The sequence below is a fragment of the Lactuca serriola genome, chromosome 4, assembly GCF_051521515.1.
Source record: "Lactuca serriola cultivar US96UC23 chromosome 4, Lser_US96UC23_V15, whole genome shotgun sequence".
NCBI classification, from domain to species: domain Eukaryota; kingdom Viridiplantae; phylum Streptophyta; class Magnoliopsida; order Asterales; family Asteraceae; genus Lactuca; species Lactuca serriola.
The window spans coordinates 176618329-176643569 of NC_136411.1; the positions used below are offsets into that span (position 1 = coordinate 176618329).

The following is a 25241-nucleotide window of genomic DNA, read 5'->3' on the forward strand; positions in this document are numbered from 1 at the left end:
TTACTACTAGATAACTACTTCAAGACTTGAGTTCGGGGTGACCGAGTCTACATGTGAGCTTGTGGGATGGAGTAAAAAGAGTGTTGCGCCGCAGCAGGCCTGCTGCCGAGAAGTCCTGGTCCTCCAGAAATGGGCCTTGCCCACTGATATCGCTGTTGCTGCTGATTTGTTTGGGAAGGCACAACCCAGTTTCATTGGGCCGGTACTGTAGCAAGCCCAATACTACTGAGAAGATCCGGGTTGCGGAATGAAGACCCAACTAAACTTTTGGGAGCGACGCGGCAGGCCATTGAGAGCATGAATGACTAGGTTCCTCTTCATGATGGGTTCGCCAAGACCTTGAAGAAGGTCTGATATTTTTTTTCACTTTGTCACAGTAAGATTGAATCGAAAGATCTCCCATGGAGATGGTTCTAAGTTCTGTCTCCAACTGCATTGCAGTGAATTCGTTGTTGTCAAAGAAAAGAGCATGAAGATTGAGCGAAACCTTCCGTGAATTTGCTTGAGAAGAGTAGGCAGTGGTAATGAGGCCGTGAGAAATCGATCAAAACAGCCATAGTTTCCTTTTCAAATTTGTCAATAAATGCTTCAGCCAAGTTTTCTATATGCTCTGCATCAAGCCTTGCAACAAGCCTGATGCCTATTGGTACAATTAGGCGCCAAATATAGTTGGGTGGGCAATAAGAAGCCACATTGGTACAATTTAAACAAAATTCTCAACGTTAAGAACCCTTATATTGTGTAAAATAACGTTTGTGATCGATTTTGAACAAATTTAATAGTTGGTTACAATTCCTTGATGTCACACAAAATTTATTGTAGGCCTGCTACAATTCAAACGTATAAATTACAACACAATTCACAAATCTGATAGTAGTTATTGAATAAGGAAAAGAAAAAAAAAATAAGTTTTACTTGATCTTTCAAAAAATCCGTAAACATCACGTACTTAAGAACTTACTTTTCTATCTCAATTGGAAGTTCATAAACCTAAGGAAAGTGGCATACAGGAAGGCGAAGAATACACAAAAACCAATCAAAACCGCAGCAACGGGGCCCATGAAATCCAATTCAAAACCATAGTAGTCCTTGATATACGATGTGAGAGCAGGGTCAATACCCATGCCAGGCACCTTAATCGTGTTATCCGCATCATGATACTGAGAAACAATGCAACCATACACAGTCCATGCCATGGGGCAGATCCAGTAGTACCACACCCACCATCCAGGAATTTTCTAAAATTTAAGAAATCGAATAAACATTAAACAATAGAATACAACTATCCAAAAATGAGTTGATTTAAAGAGATGATAACTTACGGGTTGTGGGATATAAAACCCTGAGAAGATGTTAAAAAGTAGGTAGAAACCAGCTGCGAATATGGCTGCGATATGCTCGTTTGGTGTAATGGAAACAGTCATCATTCCATAGTAAGTGAAGTAAAGGAACGAAAAGAAGTTGATGAAAAAGAGCCAGAAGAATTTGGGTACTGTCCATTCGAATGACACCATGGCGTACACTATAAGAGTGTAGTATGTAGTTTGAAGGAATACATATGGTATCTCAACAATAACCTGTTATTCAAAGAAAAGGGTCATTAAGTTTGTAATTAAGTAATTATATATTTGTTCAAAAAATTTACTTACTTGTGCCATGGCATATGGTAATGAGGAGTACATTCCAGCTGCTCTTTCACGATAAAAGACTGTTCTTTCTGTTGCAACAACCGGCTGCACTGTTTGGGAATTGTTAATACCAACAAAAAATATAGCAGCGTACATGGCTCCAATTGTTGTGCTCAAATCATTGCTGCTTGACCTGAAATTTTTTATAAAATATATGAAGTTTCCGACCATGTTGTAAATGGATCATTTCAAAAGAAGCAAATTAAGACTCACTTTTTGCTTCCGATTTTCCAGAATACAGTCCCGACCATGAGTGCACAAAGCAAAGTGAAGAAGAAACGAACAAGGTTATAATCGGGATTTCGCCAATAACTCCACCACATCTTCCATAAACAAGAAGTGAATTGTCCCCATATATTTTGAGAATATTGTGTTTCAAAGTGAAGATCTTCAACACCTGGTGTAGGTACACTCAACTCCTTCACCAATGCCTTGTTCCTCCTGTCATGTATACAAACATATTATAATTACAAGTCGTTGCTGATTTTATATGATTATAATTTGTTGAGATATCCGTTAACATGAAAGAAAAAATTTGTCCCACATTGGTAGAGTTAGAAAAAAAAATCCGAGGCTTTGGTGCGAAAGTGCCCAAATCAAATAAATTTAAACAATTTGATTTTTTTTCTTCTTATTCTTCTCTAGTTTTAGAGCGCTTAAAAGTTGTTTATGTGATTTTAATAATTTGTCAGATTTTTCTCCGGTTTGTAGAGTTTCCCATAACTAATCAGATTTTTCTCCGGTTTGAAGAGTATGGTTCATTGTCTCTTGGATGTAACTCTTCTTTCATTACGCTTGTTCCCAAAATCAAGGATCCACTTTCTTTGAACGACTTCCGTCCAATAAGCTTTATTGGATGCTTGAGTAAGATCATTAGTAAGATACTATCAACTAGTATGAAGACTGTCATTGGTGGGATAATTGATGAAGTTCAGTCGGCATACATGGATGGACGTTGTATACTTGATGGCCCCCTTATGATTAACGGGATTTGTTCATGGGCTAAGCGTATCAAGAAAAAAGTCCTTCTCTTCAAGGTAGATTTTGAGAAAGCATTTGACTCGGTGAATTAAGAATACTTAGATTCGATCCTTGCAAAGATGGGGTTTGGAAACAAATGGAGGATGTGGATTCGGGGTTGCTTGAATTCGTCTAGGTCATCAGGCATCATTAATGGCTCTCCAACGAAAGAATTCTTTATATCTAAAGGGGTTAGGCAAGGGGATCCTCTCTCACCATGCTTATTTATTATCGCCATGGAGGGCTTAAATGTAGCTCTCAAATCTGCCTGTGACAAATGGATTTTTAAAGGGATCCAAATCCTTGGAAACAGTCCAACTCTATCTCACTTATTCTATGCGGATGATGTGTTGTTTATTGGTGAATAGTCTCGGGCTGATTTCAAAAACCTTGCGCGAATACTAAGGTGTTTTCACATATCATCGGGCCTCAAGGTAAACTTCCCCAAATCAAGAGTTTTTGGTATAGGCGCCACTTTGCATGAAACAACGAACTGGGCAAGCTTATTGGGATGTAAAGTTGGAGTTCTCCCATTCGACTACCTTGGGGTTCCGGTCGGAGCCAACATGAATCTTATAAAAAACTGGAAGCTCATACTTATGAAATTCCATTCCAAACTATCACTCTGGAAGGCCAAAACCCTCTAGTTTGGGGGTAGGTTAACGTTAATAAAGTCGGTTCTTGGCAATCTTCCCACCTACTACTTATCATTATTCAAGGCCCCAAAGGGTACACTAGACGAGATGGAAAAAATTAGAAGAACTTTTTTTATGGGGTGGGTGTGATGACAAGAAGAAAATTGGGTGGCATGGGATAAAATCTTAGCAGCTAAAAATGATGGGGGATTAGGTGTGGGCTCCATACAAGCCTTAAACATTGGGCTACTCGTGAAATATTAATGGTGGTGGCGTTTAAAAAATGAGAGGCATTCTCTTTGGGCTCGGGTAATATATGGGATTCACAAATTGTCAAATAAGCCTTTTGAACTACTTATCTAGACAAAATGGCAGTGGCGTATGGAGCACCATTGGAGGAATCAAAAAGCAATTGTTGAAGCATGGATTGGGAGCTCATGATGTGTTCAAGATGGTGGTTGAAGCTGGGAATTCTGGTACGACTCATGGTTAGGCTCAGGGAACTTAAAAGCCAAATACCCTTCCCTATTTGATTTGGAAACAAGGAAAAAGTGTTCAGTTGTTGACAGAATTTGAGGACCAACCATCTCATGGAATTGGAAGTCTCACCCTCCTGATTTTGGACTAGGGTCAGATGTCCAAGCGCTTACTAATGACATCTCTGGCATTCGCCTAGTTTAAGGAGTTGACCGTTGTAGATGCAAGCTAACGGGTGATGGCATGTACACTGTTAGCTCAGTTAGAAAAATTATAGGCAAACATCCCATCATCACCACGGGCCCTATGACAATACAATGGTGTAAGGTGGTCCCAATTAAGCTGTTATGTTTCATTTGGACAGCCGCACAAGGTAGAATACCCGTAGCTGTTGCCTTGGAGATGAGGGGTATCAAGGTCAATTTGCTGTTGTGTAGTTCGTGTATTGGTCAATAGGAAAGTGTAGACCATGTTCTCTTTGACTGCCCGTTTGCGTCGAAAATATTATGAGCTGGTGTGGAGTAACGCTTGATCAAAATTCAATAAGGAATACTGGAGATCTTCTTTCACGCTATTGCTGCATGGGGAAGCTGTCTGAAGAAAAGGAAACGGCTAGCCATCATGTGTTTGTTGGGATTAATCAGGTGGTTTAAGTCACAAGTGCTATTGGTCACGTTTAGATTATTTTGGTTTTGAGTTTGCATGGAATAACCTTGGGTATCACAGTGATGCATGGCTGCAATCAATTAGTATTTTGTGGTTTTAGATGTTTCGATTTAATTTACTTTAGTTAAAGGTTTAATAAAGAGGAGTGGGCAGTGGATTTGACTGATTCACAAGGTGTACGTTAGAGCTGTTGGAGGTGTACACGTTGGGTATTAAAAGAAGTCACCCACTTACCTGTTTTTTAGGATAGATAGGATAGACTAAGTATTTTATTCTTTCTTTTGTGTTTCCACGTTGGTAATTTTGTAAGGCTATATATAGCCTCTTTTCCCATGAATAATAAAACAGTGAGTTTTGGTCTTTAGTTTTCAGAGCTCATTTAATTTATTACTTTAGAAAAAGTTTCTTCTCCCTGTCTTCATACATTACGTGAGTTTAGTGTGTGTTGTGTGTGTTTTGTGGGAGCCTGAACCAACAGTGTTATGGAATGTTATGGAATCTATGGGGGTTCAGTAACAAAGGACTATTTCAAAAGGAAGGAATTTTATTGCTCCAAGGGACTAGTGTATTAAAACTATGGCCTTTTATTAGTGTAAAACACAGGGGTAAAAGGGTAATTTGTAATTGGGACGAATGGTTAGTGTCCCCTTTTATAGGCTTGTAATCATCTAAACACTTTTGTATACTGCTTTGGTCCCTCATCTAGTTACTTGCTAGGTGAGATCTCCCCTTTAATATATTTGCAGTTTCAAAAAAAAAAATCATGCATGTGTCCATTATTATTTTTCAATGGGCGGGTTTTTTGAAATCTTTGAGACCATAAACCCAACATATATTTTATCACCAAAATTAAAAAAGACTTACCGTTGGACCCGCGATTCACTGTAGTAGTCAGCAAAGTCAACATCGAGCCGCATCTCGGCAGCACCAGAGCTGACTTCCAACATCCATGTCGCAGGATTGGATTTTTCAGGGATCTTTGGAACCCCAGGAACTTCCTAATGATATAAAAACAATTTATTTAAGTCTTTTTTTTGGAATTCTAGTTTATATATTATGCTCGTGAAATACCTGAAAGTGGTTGATGATATTTTTAGAATGCCTGCCTACTGGTCCCGCATAGATAACTTTTCCTCCTCTTTTCAATAGTAACAACTCATCAAAAGATTCAAATATATCAATACTTGGCTGATGAATGGTGCAAACAACCGTTCTCCCTGTGTCCACAGTGTTTCTTACAGCCCTCATAACAATGGCAGCTGCTCTTGCATCAAGTCCAGAAGTTGGTTCATCCATGAAAATAATTGAAGGATTTGCAACAAGTTCTACTGCAATTGTTAGCCTCTTTCTTTGTTCTGTTGATAATCCACTAACTCCTGGAAGTCCCACTATTGCATCCTTGATGTTGTCTAGTTCGACTAGCTCCATTACTTCACCCACAAAAACCTGAAACGTAATATGATTAACACTTTATGCTTCTTTTTGATATCTTGTTTGGTAATATTTGTTTTCATTTTACCATTTTGTCTTCCTTGCTGACTTGTTTTGGGAGACGGAGGAAAGCAGAGTATATTAAAGATTCATGAACAGTAATTGTGGGAGAGTGGATGTCGGTTTGCTCACAATACCCAGAAATTCTTGCAAACGTTTCTTGTTTTTTTGGGAATCCTGATATTCTTATGTCCCCTTCTATATAACCAGTCGTCTTTCTTCCTGCTAAAACATCCATTAGTGTAGTTTTACCTGCCCCACTTACTCCCATTAAAGCAGTTAGGACTCCAGGCCTAAAAGCACCTGTTACATCAGTAAGTAACTGCAACCTATTGTCTGTCACCCCTTGCTCTCTCATTTCCTGTTAATCAAGAAATAATAGTTTAGCCTAACAATGACAAGGTAAAGCTTGAAGATTTTACGAGCAATTAATAAATTACATAAGTATAAATTTATATTAAATATATAGGGTTTTAGAAGTATTATATCAATACCTTATAGAAAAAAGTTAACAAAAATTCATTGGTCTCATGCCCTCTTAGAAAAAGCAAAAAAAAAAAAAAAAAACCAACAATGACAATAATACCCAAATCCCATAACATAAATAGGGTAAGGGAGGTTAGATGTATACAACCTTACCTCCACCAGGAGGTAGAGAGTTTGCTTCCATTGCCTATCTCTAGCAAAAAGAAATATGTGCCAAAGAGAAAAGTGTGTATATGTGGATGCTAGAGAGCATTAGGCGACAAGAAGGTACACAAGCAGATACAAGAAACGGAGTAGAAAGTAACATTCATGTATGTACGCAAGTACAAACAATAGATCAAAAATAACAATCATATACCAATAATAGAGCACAAAATAGAAAGAGGGACACAAATGCCAGATAAATACTATACTAAGAAACTCATATAAATAAATGGAAAATTATAGAAAAAAAACTTTAGATTGTCAAAAGAAAAAAAAATGATGGTTTCACTCTAATTAACATGAAATTTATGTACCATACATGCCTCAACTTTACATGATTTTTGACATCAATGTGACAATGTCATTTAGTATGTAAAACACCTTCTAGCAGCTGGTTACAGGCTAGAGGGTGTTTTACGTGCTAAATGTTATGACATAAATTGTGCAAATTTTGGGTATATACATAGATAAATGTCATGTTATGGTAAAACCATCATTTTTTTTCTATAATTTTCCCTATTAAGAAAAAGGAAACAAAAATCCAATGCTATTCTACTACCCTACTGCTATCCCACTACACACCTATGCTCACTAGCTACTATAATAATTCTAAGGTGCTGTTTGGTTCGCATAATGTTTATGAAAGAATTGAAATTGGAAAAGCAATTTGTCAGGAATTTGAATCCAATTCCATATATTGTTTGGTTGGTAGAAAATAGAATTGGAATTAATTCCAGATTCTGTTTGGTTGGCATGAAACGAAATTAGAATCCATGTAAAATGACAGAATTGCCCTTTTTTAATCTCATATGCTAAGTTTACTTTGATTTCTATCTTACATGTAAGATATATTACATAAACTATAAAAATAGTAAAAAAATTTTTTGTTAATTGAGCATTCATGTCGATGGCGGTGGTAGGTGGTGGTGGCGACAGCGATGGTAAGTGGTGGTGGTGGTGAAGGGTGTTGGGTGGTTGTGGCGGTGACGTTGGGTGATGGTGGCGGTAGTGGTGGTGATGGTTGCGGCAGGTGGGTGGTGGTAGTAGTAGTAGTTACGATGGTAGGTGGTGATGGTGGTGGTGGTAGGTGATGGCAAAGGTGGTGGTGGTAACCGTAACAATAGGTGGGTGGTGGTGGCTATGGCGGTAGGTGGGTGGAGGTGGCCGTGGCGGTAGGTGGGTGGTGGTGCCAATAGCGATGGTAGTTGGTGGTGGTGGGTGATAGTGGTGGCAGTGCCGGTAGGTGGGTGGGTGGTGGTGATGGTGAGGGTGGCATGGATAGGTGGTGGTGGTGGTGGTGGCGGTAGTAGGTGGTGGGTCACGGTGGCAATAGGTGGTAGCGGTGGTGGTAGGTGATAGTGGTGGTGGCGGTGGCGGTGGCGGTAAGTGGTTGGTGGAAGCAATGACGATGGCGGTAGCGGTAGTAGGTGGTGGGTGGTGGTAGTGGTGGTGGCGGTGGTTTGTGGTGTTGGTGGTGGTTGGTGGTGTTGGCGGTTGCGGTAGGTGGTGGTGGCGGCGTGTGTCCGTGGTAGGTGGTGGAGGCGATGTCGGTGGTAGGTGGTAGGTGGTGGTGGAGGCGATGTCGGTGGTAGGTGGTAGGTGGTGGTGGAGGCGATGTCGGTGGTAGGTGGTGGTGGTAGGTGGTAGGTGGCGGTGGTGGTGGGTGTGAGTAGGTGATGGTGGTAGAGGTTATGCTGTAAAATAAAACAAGGGTAATAAGGGAAAATGCCACTTTCGTTCCTAGGATGGAATTAATTTCATCATGTTCTTGATGGAAAGTGTTTTCTTTTATTTGATGGAAGGTTTTCTCATTTAGGATTCCAATTCAATCACACAAAGTTGAACCGAACACTAAAATCTGGTGGAATTGGAATCCTTTTCCACCGATTTCCATTCCGTTCCAACCAACCAAACACACCCTTAGTCTCCACAGCCCATTAGTATCTATATCTACACTGTGAATATTAATTAGCAGCAACACAAATTAAAGATTAGAACTTACACGAGGCATATCAACATAATAGCTCACATTGTCGAATGACATGGAATATGGAGTAAACTGAAGAATCATTCCCTTCTTAGCAACACTACTAGCATTGGAAGTGCGTTTATTTCCATCAACAGGATGTGATGTTGGTTGTTGATTGGTATCTTGACCTTCCATGGCTGCAGCTTCTTCCTTGGAGATAATTGCTTGTGGTTTTCCAGGGGCTAGTTAGTAAATAAAAGACTCATGAAGGTTAGTAAGGGAAAATATCAATCGACTTTAATTAGGAGAGTCAACTGAAACTTAATTACCTTCTAAATACATGAGAGCTATAGTAAATAGGATATTAAAGAGAAATGCAAAACCAAGAAGAGCAGCAGCACAGATCCAATATGAGCTCTCTTTAGTTGGGACGTCTAGGTTCCTTAACACTGCATACCCCATATTGGTTGTATTGTCTGTGCTCTGCCAAATATGTAGAGTTTTTTTAGTTTTTTGTTGGGAAAATTACTAAGAAAAAACAATAGATTTTTGGCAGTTTTGTGGTTTAATTTAATTAACCACAGATAATTTATTTTTCCAATCAAAGCATCATAATTTTTGGAAGAGAAATCAAATATCCTCCTACTTACTTTTTTTCTTCTACCATATTCCTTTACTATAAAGATTGTGACACTAGTCATGTTTAATAAAATTAATAATTTTTTTTTGTGACAAGTGGTAGGAAGATAGATAGCAAGAATAAATATGAGGATATTTAATTTCTCTAACTTCTATTCTTTTATTGGAAACTAGGTGTGAGACCCACATATTACATGAGTTTATTTAAAAAAATTAAATATAAAATTTTAACAATTTGAAAAGTTTGAATTTATAAGAAAATTGAGAAAAAATTTGAATTATTAAAATTAATGAGACTTTAATGTATTGGATACATTACATATATAAACCCTTTCTAATTAATATTTTACATATATATTACCTTACATATTATATGTGGAATTTTAATTTAATAAAATGAAAATACAATAAAATTACAAGTAGAAAATAGAAAATTTAAAAATTCTAGAAAATGTAATGTGTCAAAATGAAGAAGAAAATGACATGTGGCAAAAACATTCTTTATTTATTATGTAGGATTATTTTTAAGTATGGTTAACATACAAAACTGCCCAAAAATATACCGTTTTTTTTAAATTCTTATTTTTGTAAGTTTTTGAGATTTTGAATAAGAATTACGAACATACCCTTTTGTTTGTCCATCTAGGATCAAGAAACTCGTTTATGGCGAACGCTTTCAAGCCATAAGACAGAGGTGAAATCCAATACGCCCACTCCCACCAGTTTGGAATACGGGTTTTAGGAAGTATAAAACCACCCAACAGAAATATAAGAAGAAGTACGATAGATCCACCCGTGTTTGAAATGTTCATTGTTTTACACACCCCAGCAATTAGCCTAAATAGTCCCGCTGCTACATTTTGGATCAAGAAAACCAACAGCAAATGCTTGAAGAACCTGTAAAAACCATATTTCCATTAGCATATATAACATCAAATTAAAATACCAAAGTTTATTAAACTAACAAAAACTATTAATAAACAAATTAATTACCTGGAAGCATCAGGGGCAAGATCAACGCCAAAGTAATATATACCACACCACATAATACTCTCAAGCATAGATATAGGAATACGTAGCAAGAAAGCTGGAAGAGTGAAAGCCCATGAAGGATGGAACATGAGGTCCCTTTGTTTGTAAACTACAGGAAGCCTCAATATAATTAATGAAAGATCAGCAAGCCCATTAAACATGTTTATGAGCAAACTGTTTAAAAGTGCCCCTACATAAATAACTCCATCTTGTTCATTCCTGTGGTGCATGGTTGTCCTAAAATACAAGGTCGTGCAAATAAATGCTATAAACACGATTTGTATAGACTTGAAAACGTAAATAAATGCGTTTCTCTTCATTAGTAGCCACTCTTTATCCCATGAGGCCTTAAGGAGCTCCATTTTAGGGACTAAGTATTTTTCAAAAACTAAAGCTGCTTTATGGCTTTTGTTTTTATCGTATGGAACTGACAACTCCTTTTTCAAATTTTCCCCCACATAGAAACGATTGAAGCGCTCGGAAAACTCAGTGACTGGTATATATCGATATGGCATGCTTTTATCTGCCCAATATTGTTCTTGATCCTTTTTAGAGGTCACCTGTAATCATAAAGATACAAAATGTTTACTTTGTAATAAATGGAATAGATCAAACGTCTCTGGAATATATCTATCTTTGCTCTAATTAACAAGATTGTTGTTGTGTGTTCAATTACCTCTTGCAAGAAGTCAGCTGTACCCTTTCTTTCAGGACACATGAATCCACAACTCTCGAAGAACTCAACAACATATTCTCGTGGTCCTTGATACACGATTTGGCCCTCAGATAGTAGGATAATATCATCGAATAGATCAAACGTCTCTGGAGCAGGTTGTAGTAGGGACATAAAGATTGTTGAATCGGTGAGGTGTACAACTTGCTGTAAGCACTTGACTATTTGAAACGTAGTTGAACTATCTAGACCTGTTGAGATCTCATCCATAAACAAAGTTTTTGCGGGTCCCACAAGCATCTCACCTGAACCCGGTATTTATTTATCCATTCAGCACTTTATGCATACAACACTTGAAGGAAAAAAAAACCAAAAAACAAAAAATAAATAGAGAAAAACGAGCAGAGACAGTTAACCTGTGGTTACACGCTTCTTTTGTCCTCCAGAGATACCTCGCCTCATTTGATCTCCAACAAACGTGTCACGACAGACATCTAGGCCCAATATCTGTTATGGTCATATGAATATTGTTAGTGTTCAGTATCAGCAAGACATGCATCCCATCTGTCTCTATATATGTTAGAATGAAAATCCAAAACTCCATGTATCTAACTAATTACAAATCTTTTGATTTTGGTGTGGAAAGATTTTGACAATACCAAAGTTATACTTACTCTTAGAGTGTAGTACGTAATCAAACTGCTCTCGTCTCCTTCAATGGCAGTGGCCTTCATAAAAAAGTCGACTTCAGGTTCTGGGTTGACCCCATTTTCCTTTTCTCTTCTTGTAAGCTCAGTTAGCATTTCTGTATTTCAATGTATTGTTATAACTCATGTCTTTTTGTTTCAAGAATTTGAAATGTTAGTGTCCCATATCTTCTAGACACATGCCTCTATATATGTTTAGTTCTACCTAGATTTCTTCAGGAGAATTTCGTACATTATATATACCTTCCATAAACTTTTAAAATATGAAATTTGTCCAAATTCTTATTCTTAATGTTTTTAAACATTTTGTAATAAATTTAAATCATTACTTATTATCAATTGACTTGTATACCCCTCTTATCATATTGGTTGACTAAGGAGTTGGGGATTTCTTATTCAAAAATAAAAGCCATCACGAGAGTGTATCATTGTAGTTTCTTTTTTGGTTGAAAATAATCATGAAGTGTATCAAGAACTTGAAGGCTTATCTGACTTTGATGAATCACCACATGTACCATGTATGTACTACTCTTAAACTTCGAATTCCATAACCTATCAGTTGATCATTAAACGTTATAATAGCCAATCTATAATAGCTAAGGATTTAAATTGATTATAAAATGTTTAGAAATATTAAAAATAATGATTTGGGCAAATATAATATTTTGAAAGTTTGTGAAGGGTAAATATAATATTTAGAAATTAGATTGGTTAAATATGATATTCTAATGTTTAAGGAGGGTATATACGAAATTCTTCATTTTTGTAATTAAGACTCTTTTCACTACAAGAAATGCTAGCTATAGCAGCCACATCAAACTGGATGCGCATCGGGTCTTTAGCAGTGATATTTGTCGCCCCTATTGACCTGATTTCTTGTAGTTTTCTGAGAGAAAATCTAGGACTTTCTGATATCTAAACATAAGTCTTCATATCGGGAACTGTTAGTCTCTCACATTGGCTAGATATGGTACGATCTATCTCTATAAATGTTGGATTTCACTTTTTCTCTAAAGACTCTTTTGCTGAGAAAGCTAATAGTTAAGATATCTAAGTAACAAAATGTAAGCTACCTAAACGAGATCCAATTCCCTGGCATCTTGCTGAGAAATCTAATGTTTCTTTCACAGTCATTTCTCCAGCATGAATATCGTTCTGGCTAATGTATCCTGCTGTCCTTCGTGGTTCAAATTCATTGAGCTTATGACCGTTGTAAGTTATCTCTCCATCAACTTTTAAATTTTTATCCAATCTTCCTGCTAGAGCCAATAGAAGGGTTGTCTTACCAGAAGATGGCGGACCCAATAGAAGTGCCAACCTATAACATTACAACAATTAGGTGCTGTTTGTTTTTTTTAAATCAAAATGTCTACAGTCTGCGGACCACATCTGCAAGCCTCTGTGGCAGAAGAGGTGGACCAAATGTCTGCAGTCTGCAATAAGAAGACTGTTTGTTTTTAACGTCTGCAGGATGTTAAAATAAACTGATTTTTTAAACTTAATTTCATATCATAAACATTAAAAATACATTTTTAACAAAAAAAGAAAGAAAAAAAGAAACTGCACGGTGGCCCATGTTTTTTTTTGGTTTATGTTAAAATGAGGTCTGAAGACCTTTGAAGACAGTGGCCCATGTCTGCGCCAGGAAGAACTCGCGCAGACGTTTTCTGATCTGCGCACTTCCAAAAAACAAACAATATGCGAGGGCATATGTCTGCGCGTTGTCTGCGCGGCGCAGACAAAAGTGGTTGCGCAGATCTTCACACAAAAAACAAACAGCCCCTTACAGTTAACCACTTGTAAGACAACAAAATCCACTTGGTCACCCAACAATGTATGGAAGGAGGAAAAATCTTTGCAAAATGACCATAAAACATACTGAAAACTGACAAGATGTGTGCAAATAAATCTTGAAACCAATCAAAAGGAGAATATTAATTAAAAAGTTATAATAGAATATATAAATAAATAAACACATAATTTTAATTATATGTGTTATAATAAATCCGTACAAATCCGTCACCAAAAGTTGACAATATCGGAGACATGAAACTTATAAATAGAGGACAATAGTTAGGATTAGACGTATATAACACAAAACGCATGCTAGAGATAGACGATAGAAGGTAAAAGAGAATAATAAAGAGAATAATAATATGTTTTGAACAAGAATGTAGCATGTCATGAAAAAACATTTCAATCTACTTTTTGGTTTTCAAATTTGATTTTAAAAAGGCGCACGCCTTTATGTGTTGGGGTTATTTAGATGATATGTTAAAAAGTTGGAGTTTGGTGATAAACGGTGGGGACGGTGTAACATCCCGAAATAAGGTGCAATTATCATTATTGAATCTTTCATTTTATGTCAAAATCAGTTCCTTAATATGATAAGTTGGCAAGTCAGTACGCGGGGCGTACACATGAGCACGCACAACGTACTCATGCACCATGCAAATTGCGGAGGTCACCTAGTATGCTGGGTGTACTAGGCTCAGATGCAAAACCCTAATATTTATTTGGTCCCTATATAAAGAACATTATGGTCTCATTTCTTGCCACCCTTATCAGCCTCCAACCCTCTCTAAAACCCTAATTTCATGTGTGAAGCTTGAGTGTGTGTTTTTGCAAGTTTTGAGTGGTTCTTGACTCTTGTAGAAGAAGAAGTTTATAGAAGAAGAAGAAGGTGCCATCCAGGTTAGAGATCCATAAACTCCCCACCTTTGTGCATCACTTCAAGTATAAAGCTTATACAGTGGCGGGTGTTCTTCTAGATCTCTTTAGTGTAAGATTCATGAGTTTCAGTCCCCAAGTTTGGACCTTTTGAGTATTGAGACTCTCTAGAGAGTTAAAGTTGTCCTTTCATGTATCTTAAGGCACCTAGGTTGATAAAAATGCTTGCTTGGTCCTTATTTTGACCTCATGCATGAGTAAAGGACATTAGAATGAGTGAAATGGTGTTTTATCCTCTCCTAGCCATGAAAAGGCTTAAAGCCTATGACTTTATGGATTAAGAGGTCTTAAATTAGTTAGATCTATAGATGGAATGGTTGTCTTAACGGATTAAGACCCTAAAAGTGTGGAAATGGAAGTCTGTGGAGTACGTTGTGCATACTCACAGCTACACGCAGCATATTCTGGAGGATCCTCGTCAAGTGCTTAGTCTGATAGTACGCCCAGCGTTAGGGGTTATACGCCCAACGTACTCGCTGGGTGTTGACTTTTGGTCAAAGTTTAGGGTTATGGACCTAGAGAGGGGCAAAATGGTCCTTTTTGCCTCTAGAAGTATTAACCGTGGACCTTGGACTTGTGAGTGGTTTGGACCTTAATTTTAATTGAGGTGAACTATTTTGTTAACTAGGTGGAGTCTAGTTCTGGCAGTTCTGGTGCTAGGTTTTCGTGTCATCGGTATCAAGTGAGTCTCATCACTTACTCTTACGTTGGTGGTAGGATAGCTGTAATATTATGACCAGCTGGGTCTAGCTATTATGTTATGTTATGCTATGTTATGTGCTGATATGATAATCGTTATAACTAGGGCTGCTGGTTGTAACATTTCGTTTAAAATAAATAAATAGATAAAATTAATAATTAAATAATATCCCTAAATCCGTAATAATTTGTCAGTGTTAGCCATGAGAAGTTAAATGATATAAGTTTTGGGGTGCTAGTTGGGCCTTTCTTTTGGGCTTGGGTGTTTGGGTTCTTGATGGGCCATCTGAGAGCAAGTGTATGGACTAGGAAAATTGAATGGGCTTTAGGGTAAGGCTGTAAAGGGTTTGGGCCTAATTTGGAAAATTGGGCCTTGGTTGATTATTTGGCTTATGGACCTCCAAAGTTTGAGTTTGGGCCTTGGTCTTGGACTAAGCTAGGTTAGGGGTAAAATAGTCTTTTTACCCTAAGTATGGATTTATGGTTATGCATTGACACCCAATTATTAATTGGGTGTTGTTTTGATGTTTGACAGTTCAGGGATTTGTCAGCTAGCAGTCGGGGTTCATCTGTGTGATTGGGAGTGTGAGGTGAGTCTTCTCACAATATCCATAGGTCGAAGGCACCAATGCCAGCCCATTACGTGTTATGTGGTATGCTAGTTGTTTCTATGATACTTGCATGGAAGACCATGGGGGAATCCGTGGCATTTGGATATCAGACCATGAGAGGGAGCCCATGACATTCCATCTAAAAACCATGGGTAGAGCCCATGACGTACTAGATAAAGACTAGGGGGGGGGGGGGGAGCCCATGGCAACTATATGTGTATTGCATGATTATCTGTGGTTGTATGTTGTATGGTATTTTGGGGAACTCACTAAGCTTTGTGCTTACGGTTTTCAGTCTATGTTTCAGGTACTTCGGTTTCAATTGGAAGAGCTCGGTATGATTGCAAAGCACACACCACAAGTTTCCGCATTCCATGATTTACTCTGATTGACGATGTTTTGATTAACTCTGAAATTCCCTTGGTTTTATGGAATTTGTTTGTACTAATGATTTATTAATCTAAAAACAAAAAAAAATTATGTCATGAATTCCCTTGGTTTTGGTTAATGGGTTATCACCTTTAAGTTTCAGCTTAAGTAGGGTCTTCAATTAGGTTTTTCACTTCTTTCTCTCTCTCTCTCTCTCTCTCTCTCTCTCTCTCTCTCTCTCTCTCTCTCTCTCTCTCTCTCTCTCTCTCTCTCTCTCTCTCTCTCTCTCTCTCTCTCTCTCTCTCTCTCTCTCTCTCTCTCTCTCTCTCTCTCTCTCTCTCTCTCTCTTTTTTTTTTTTGCCATAAAATGATTGCACACAAAAGTTAAAGTAGCAAAGCAAAACTCACTCTTTTGTGGTGCAACTTTTGGCTTGGAGGAAATTAAAATATTTCATTTCCTTTTTAAGGATTACGTAATTCTTATGGTGATTAGTCCTTCTTAAATACATCCAACATTGTGCGGATTCTTCATTACTTTTTTCTTGATTTGAGCCTCAAATTTAGCTTACAAAAAAGTAAGTTGATAGCCCCCGGGTTAATTTTCATGAGGTAAAACACTTGGCTAATCTTATTGGTTTTTCAGTGTTACACTTTCCATTCATGTATCTTGGATTACCATTATTTCTAATATCACTAGAAGGGCAATTTCAAAAGAAGTCGTGGATAAGTTCATGGCTAAACCCACTAATTGGAAAGTGAAATTTCTTTCTGTTGGCGGCCATCTCACGATAATAAAATCTATTCTTGCAAGCATTGTGATGTACCTTATCAAACTTTGTGGAAATTGAGCCGGGTGGAAGAAAGCTTACTTGGATAAGTCGAGAAATGTAATGACAAGTAAATAAGATGGTGGTTTCTCATTGGGAAGTTTTATATGCTTTTAATAAAGCGCTTTTTTCAAAATGGAAGTTGAGATTTCTATAATAATAGAATGCGTTACACGTGCGGGTGGTTAAAAGTATTTATGGTCATGATTGGGCGTTAAATATCATCCATTCCCATGGATCATACACGAGCTTCGTACGTGGAGATATTGTGGTATGCATAGCACTTAATGAGAAAAACCTTGATATTAGAATGTAAGGTCTTTTTTAGGAAAAGACTAAGTTAAAAGTTAAGGTTTTTTCTTTAGATGGAAAAACTCTACTCTATGAATTTACGAAAACATTAATTTAACAATTTGTATATTAAATTTTTATTTCTACTCGGTCCTTTTCATTTGAATGTTGGTCCCCTTTAGTATTGATCATGGATTTCAATATTTTTGGGTCACAGACAATTTAAAGTAAAGGAACACAATTTAAAATAAAGGAGTCTATGTAATTTTAGGAAGAATAGTAAATGAAAGATTGGATACGAGCTATATAGTTGGGAGGTTTCTATATCTACTAGTTACGAGACTCGTATATTATACAGGTTGATTAAAACAAAATGTTAACAATTAAATGGGAAATTTATTTTTAAATTTGAAAATTATGAGAAAAAAACATGCAAAAAATAAATTAATTAAAATAATGTGTTTAATTATCAAGCTCGTGTATTAAACGGGTTAATTATAACAAAATATCAAACACAAAGGTTTCAACTGTAAATTTATTTGAAAATTGAAATTGAAATTTAAAAATTAAAATTTAAAATTAATAGTTATTATGGTAGGTTTAATTTATGGAAACTAAATTAATGATATATTGGAAATGAAAAATGAAGTAATTGACAACCAGAAAATAAATATATTTCAAAATTATGACAAAATGAAATGTGACCAATTAAATAAGAGAAGAACATGTGACAAAATTATTCTTATTTATTAGGGTGTATATATATATATATATATATATATCCGGTAAGAATTCTTTTTGGTAGAAAGGTAAGAAATTTTTTTTTTCGGTTTATTTTTTTGGCCAACAAAACAAATGAATCATTAGATGAATCAATAATAACATGATTCACAAAAAAAAAAATCCCGAAAAAACATTTCGATGATTCATTTTTACAATGATTTTATTGATATTTACTAAAATTGTCATAAAAATGATTTTTTTTTCTTGATTTACCTAACAATGAATCATGAAAGTGTTTTTTCCGGATTTTTTTTCTTATGAATCATCTTACTTTTGAATCATCTAATGATTCATTTTATTTTTTTCCTAAGAAAATATGTATATAAAAAATTTCTTACCTTCCTACCAAAATTTTCCTTCTTATTTGATCTTGACTCTCTCTCTCTCTCTCTCTCTCTCTATATATATATATATATATATATATATATATATAGAGAGAGAGAGAGAGAGAGAGAGAGAGAGAGAAAGAGAAAGAGAGAGAGAAAACTGAATATACCCTATGACAAGGTATATAAACTTAGATACATAAATCCATCATATTACATTAATTTTGTAATATATATACTTTGTAATCGTACAAAGTTCTTAAAATTAATTTCAAATCTGATTTAATTCCAAGATTTTTAGAAATTTCACCATTATCTCAAACACAAACTAGGGCATATATATATATATATATATATATATATATATATATATATAATATATATATATATATATATATATATATAACCATGTGTGTATGTACGTAGGTATAGGTATGCTTATGAGTTCTCTTAATTACAAGGGAAAAAATAATAATAATTCAGATTTAGATTTTCATATGGGGTCTTATGATTTTACAACATAATGAGTTTTTAACGAATTCTTGTATAGTGAATCTTTATTTTTATATTAGTAAGATTATATTTGTATAATATCAAGTTATTTGGTAGAAATAAATAAAGAGCCGATGTAATTCATGATTAAAAAATATAAACAAACTTGAGAACTTATTAATACGGTTAAGAAGAATATTTTAAGTTGTCCGTAGTTATAGCTACTAGCATCAAACGACGAAAATTTATGAGTTTTTAAATTGCACATGCATAAGGAGACAATACTACCATATTATATAACAACATTAAAAAAATATATCCGACTAATATGCCACTTGACGATATATAATTTGGTGAAGAGATGCTATATATAAAGACAATACAAGTTTTTTGTACATATTCTATGTATAATATAATTTTGAATAAACAATGACACAAAGTCTAAATATAAAGTTAATACCATAAAAACACCTTTGAGTCTTATTTTGGATTAAAACACAATTCTTTGTCCAAAAAAGTTAATATGGTTTTTATTTTTCTAAGTTGGTCCTTTTAATAGGTTTCGAAAATATCAAATGTTTTTTTTTTGTTTTTTTATTTTATTATTTTTTTTAATAATGATGAAAACCAATGAAAATGCTATAAAACAACAACAAAATGTGAGAATTATATATCAAAACAAAAACTATATTCAAATAGAAGCAAAAAATGAGTATTAAAGGAATATAATGTCATTATCATAGATCAAATCATTTTAAAAATCAAAATTTTTTAATTGGGAAAACATAAACGTTAAAATTAGATTAAAAAATGTCATATGTGATGTTTTTTTCTTCGGGGGTGGGGGTTTGAATGTCGAGGGTTTTTTTGAAAAAAAAAATTTGTAGTTTTTCTATAAAATGTATCTAAAATCGAAAGATTAGTTATGAAATTGCTAATAAATAATAATAATAATAATAATAATAATAAATCTTTTATGGAAAAAAATAATAATTAAGGTTTAATCTTGAAAAAATATAATATATAAGTTATGACATGATATTTAGAGTAGTTATTATTATTATTATTATTATTATTATTATTATTATTATTATTATTATTATTATTATTATGTGTAAACCTATTTCAACGAATTATTAGAAAGATACTCAATGATTAGGACAGATACACCATTAAGTGATGAGTCGTTTTTTTCATATGCATCGTCTAATTTTTAAATTTCTTCCACAAAGTCAATTAAAATGACATGTTATTATTTTTGATTAAAAGGGTAATACTAGAATCTTCTCAGAGATTTCATATAATTATTATTTTGGAAAAAAAAAAAACAGTGTTTATTTTCTATGTATACCGGTTTTTTCCAATTCATAATTAGAATAATAATAGTCACGCTATCAGATGTTGGAAAGTATATACCTTGATGGTCTGATAACTCCGGATGCATCTTTAAGAATATGAAGTTTAGCCTTTTGCGAAAAATTGATCCCGACAATAGCGAAAAAGGATTCAACAATATTTCTGGCAGAATTTATCAGCGTTTGGAGTGCTCTATCTCCGACATGGCAATCAGCTTCTATACACAAATTTTGAAACCGAACTTCAACCGTTGGAAGTGTGATTCCAGCCCTAAGATTAGCCAATATAACAATATTTTAGTTACTAAACACTTGTAATATTGACCCAACCTTGTCGATAATTGCAACTTAAATTACGTAGTATTATGAATACGCATAAATGTCTTTTTAATCAACCAAATTATTTATAATTTATTTTTTCAAAAATATACAAACTCAACCACTAAAAAACCTTAAAAATTATATATAGAGTGTCCAAATAGAAAATAAGAATGACTTTTTAGCCGACCCATAAAAAAAACATGGGTTGTCCATGCAACCTACTACTGTCCCCAATTTTCGAGGTTGGAACCATGACCTTCCCAGTGAGTAGTTTAACATTGCTATTCTCTACGGATGAACCTTATAAAAACATAAAAATATATAATTTGATAAATAAAAATATTAATAAATGGTATAATTTACATATGACTACAATATAGATGAATATAAGTTGTCTTTTTTTTGCCTAACTAATTTAGAAAAAACTCCTAGCCTTCTGGATACCCATTTCATCATACTAAGCAACAATTAGAAACCGAATGTATTGAACTTTTCATGGATATATATTTTCATATCAAACCAGGAGATCCGAACTTTAACCTATCAAAAAATTTTAAATCGACTTATAATGCATGGACTACTTGAGGCTATACATAGAATTTTGGTAGACGTGAAAGCAAAAAAGAAAAATAGGGCAGTTAAATTTGGATGATGGATCAGAAGGAGTACTTACTTGTCAACCCGATCTCTGAACTTCTTCAAGAACTTATCGTTATCTTCTTCAGGGTCCATAAAAATCTTGTCTATAAATTTCTGTCGAGCATTTGAGTCAAGCGCTCTTACATCCAACAACATCTGATTATGATCAGAATGCTTTTGCTGCTGACCTAACGGACTATATGACTTGAAGATGGTGGTTCGTACTCGACTGTAAGTAGGAAGTTTCTCTAAAGCAGCCCATCGCAAGGCCTCTTCGTCTTCCTTGGAATTACGACTTGTCCGTCCGTCATGACTACCACCTCTACCGGGGGAAAACACATCTTCAATCCGCCAACCCGGGGAAGCCATGCTGATACCCCTACTTATGCTTCTCGCCAGACTCTCGCTCACACTCGACTTCCCCTTTTCATCCATTTTTGAAACTTCAATCTCTGTTAATAATCCCACTAGGGTTCTTGCTTAAATACAGATCCAGGGATTGCCAGGGAATCTTAATACTTTTTGAACGAACAATAAAAAAAACACACAAAAGTTTACGTTTGGTCCCTATGCTTTGGAAAAAGTCGTTTGTTATGGCCCTATGGAATATATAATGTTCACGGAGCAATCCGTGCCTATGTGGCATCAGTGCCACGATCGTAGCCTTTCGTGGAGAGTGGCACCGTGTGTCACGAACCAATTGGCTGATTTTCAAAGCAACAGGTGTTGCATAATTTAAAAAAAAAAAGCAATCAAATTTATGCATACCCATCTTTTCTATATATACCAATTCAATTTCACACACATCTTTTAACATTTATAACACTATAAACATGAACTTTATGGAATTTTCAGAAGAATATGATTCGAGAGACGGAGAGTTTGACACAACACTCTTTAATGTTGTTACAAATGTTGTCAATGAAGAGTCCATGCATGTTACACATAGAAGAGCCATTGTGAATTGAGGTAGTCAAGAAGCAAACGAGTGTTTGCTACATGATTACTTTATGATAGTTGTATTTATAATGAGGAAGCATCTGAGGGTCGTTTTTTGTTTAAATAAAAAGGTATCTTTACGCTTTAGTAACGACTTAGAGGCGTGATATGAGTATTTTTAGCAAAGACCAGGCGCTAGAGGTCGGATGGGCTTTAGTTGTATACAGAAATGTACGGCGACACATAGGTATCTAGGTTATAGTATTATCTATGACTCAACGAATGAGTATTTGAAAATATATGGGAGAACCGCACGAGAGTGTGTTGAGTATTTTTGTGCATATGTTATATAATTTTTTGCCAAAGTATACTTACGTAAACCTACTAGACGTGACATTAAGAGATTGTATGCAACTCATGAAGCAAAGCATGCATGGTCTACCAGGATTGATATGTAGTCTTGACTATATGCATTGTGAGTAGAAAAATTATCCAAATGCATGGCGAGGTCAATTTACATGAGGTGATATTGTTGCATCGTCTTTGATACTAAAATTATTGCATCTAATGATTTGTGGATTTAACATGCGTTTTTTGGGGGATACAAGGTCCAATAACTACATAATGTTCTTCTTAGGTCCTGTTTGTTTACCTCTTAATTTTATAATTAAGAGGCAATGTCTTAAAATTTCATATTTAGACCATTTGTCTGTGTATTATTTTTGGCCTCTTAAAATGAGAAATACCTCTTATTTTTTCAGAGAATAAACAAAGTCTGAAAACAAAAAAAAAAAAAGAGACGCGCGTTTCAGATGCCCTATTTGCCCCTAAACAGATCGACACCTCTTCATTTCTTCCCCTGCGTCTGCTTGCTTCGCGTCTTTTCTCCTCAGCATCCGACGATGCCAGGTCGCCGCCCACTATAATTGCCGACAACGCTACAGCCAACAACGTCGCCTTCCTCCGCCGCCTCCATCTCCGTCTCGTTCTTCCGTCGACCGCAGCAGCCAACAGCAAGGTATTCTTCTATTTCTTCTTCTGTTTCTTCATTCTTTCCCCTCGAATTCACTGTTTCTTCTTCTGTTTCTTCCTTTTTTGCCCTCAAACTTTAACATAAAAAACCGAAATTGTTATGCTATCAGTTGTGCATTTGATGTGTTGGATCATGTTCGTTTTTGGTAGTGATTTTAATGCAATCAGTAACAATCACATCCACAATCAACTGCAGTTAATTACTTGATGATGATTGTTACACCAATTTAGCAAAACACTTCTCTCCAATGTTATACATAATCTACAAAGTTGTCCCCCATGTTGCCCCTCCAGTTTTGATTTTTGGCCTTTGAGGTTGAACTAGTTCTTGGTTATTCATATATGACTTTGAAGTTGTTTTCATGAAATTTGATGATAATTGTAAACACATGTGACCCTGATTATGTTACTTGGAACAAGTTAATGGGTAAGAGTCAGGATAGATTTTTGGAGGCTGTCCCCGATTATGAGGCTGAATTGAAATTATATTTCTTTGATCCAGCTGAATTTGAGTTGGAAGGTTACTTGAACATTGTGTTGAAAAGAATGGTGAAGCATCATTAATGGCTGTATAGAGGGAGAAGATTCAAAAGAGTGCCAGTTTGCTCTAGGAATCAAAAGAAATAATCAAACAAGGGATGGATGGTATTTTAGCTATAAAGGGATTTTTCTGTAATTTTCTACATTAAAAGTGTACAATCTATATGTTGAGTTTGTAACGGATTATTTCTTGTTTCATTGTCCTAATTTGGAATTTTTGGTGAATTTGTATTTAAAAGCTGTAAACATATGTAGTGGATTAAAAGTTTTGATTTCCTTTAAATTTTTTGTGGTTTTATTAATATTTATTATTATTTTTAAACAAAATGGTAAAATGGTCATTTTTATCTTCCAGAACAACAATTCAGATGTTCCAACCAAACAGAATTTTAAAATTTAGATCTTAAAAATTCAGACCCTCTTAGAAATTCAAACCTCTTAAAAATCCAGATCTTAAAAATTCAGATCCTGCCAAACAGCCCCTTAGTAGTTCCCCTATTTTAAACGATAATATGATCTGTAAGCACCTGATATATCATTCACGGTGAGTGGAAGATAATACAATCATGGTTACTATTGTGATGGGATACTAATTACACTACTTGTGTAAAGGCATACTTGTTACCACAATATGAAAAAAATCACAAAAATGCAAGAATGTGTTGGGAAAGACATAGAGAGATGTAACGTCAAAAAAATCACAACAAATTTAAACTTTTAAAAACAACCCATATTTATCAATTGTTTACAAAATCATTGTTTCCAAATTGTTTATCATCATCAGAGTATCCCAAAATCATAAAGCCATAAACGGAGGATGTGTACGGTCACGTCTTTGCCTTCCCACAATCATGAGAAGTACTTGAAACAATAAACTAAAACTGTAAGCCAAAGCTTAGTGAGTTACCCCAAAGAACCACCACATTCAACATATCAAACAACAACATACATAATTAAGTCTTCGGCTTGCTTGGACCGCCTCACATGGCCTACAACCTATCTGGACCGCTCCAGAGCCTTCGACATGACTGGACCACCTCTCATGGCCTACAGCCTATCTGGACCGCTCGTCGGGCGTTCCGCCTAACTAGACCGTCTCGCATGGGCCTACAGTCTATCCGGTCCGCCCTGGGTATCTTGGCCTTCAGCACAAAGCAGGACCGCCTCAACCCAACCAACCATAACATGTCGACATACACATAACAGATAAACATATATATAGGCATAAAAAAACAGACATATTTATGGATCACTACTGCATGCTAACATCCTATATACCAGGATACCGATCTAACAAATCTCTACATCATAACAACATATTATCATGTAACAGGATATACAATCGATTGGGTCGACCTTGGTGCCTTTGACCCGTAAGTACAGTGAGGAAGACTCACCTTACATCCCGACGAAGAAAACTAACCAATACTCTGACCCCGAATACCGTCTTCACCTAAGTCCTAAATGTCCAAACATTTCCCGGTAATAGAATAATCACAATTTCCTAAATTACCCTTGGTCAATTTGGTCAAAACTAACAAATCAACCCAGAACACGTATGCGGTGCGTACTAAAATATTGGCCGCAGACGGGAGGGTTA

The 25241-nt window shown here is 35.5% G+C and overlaps 1 protein-coding gene across 3 annotated transcripts; it reads right to left on the minus strand.

The window, feature by feature from the left end:
• Positions 1-894: 894 nt before the first annotated feature.
• LOC145102966 (ABC transporter G family member 35-like) lies at positions 895-21591 on the minus strand. 3 transcript variants are annotated; one of them, XM_079040495.1, is made up of 17 exons: positions 21165-21591; positions 20232-20441; positions 12761-13005; positions 11655-11785; positions 11397-11487; positions 10984-11285; positions 10269-10867; positions 9902-10172; positions 8966-9119; positions 8697-8878; positions 6006-6338; positions 5558-5932; positions 5351-5484; positions 1902-2129; positions 1650-1821; positions 1323-1577; positions 895-1238 (listed from the first exon to the last, which is right to left on the minus strand). In XM_079040495.1, the coding sequence occupies exons 1-17, from the start codon at positions 21563-21565 to the stop codon at positions 966-968; spliced, it is 4356 nt and encodes a 1451-aa protein (XP_078896621.1). In that variant the 5' UTR covers positions 21566-21591; the 3' UTR covers positions 895-965. The 3 variants fall into 3 exon arrangements, with proteins under 3 accessions (XP_078896621.1, XP_078896620.1, XP_078896622.1); XM_079040494.1 differs by having other exon boundaries at positions 8670-8878; XM_079040496.1 differs by lacking the exons at positions 12761-13005; positions 21165-21591 and having other exon boundaries at positions 8670-8878; positions 20232-20407.
• Between the last annotated feature and the right edge of the window lie 3650 nt (positions 21592-25241).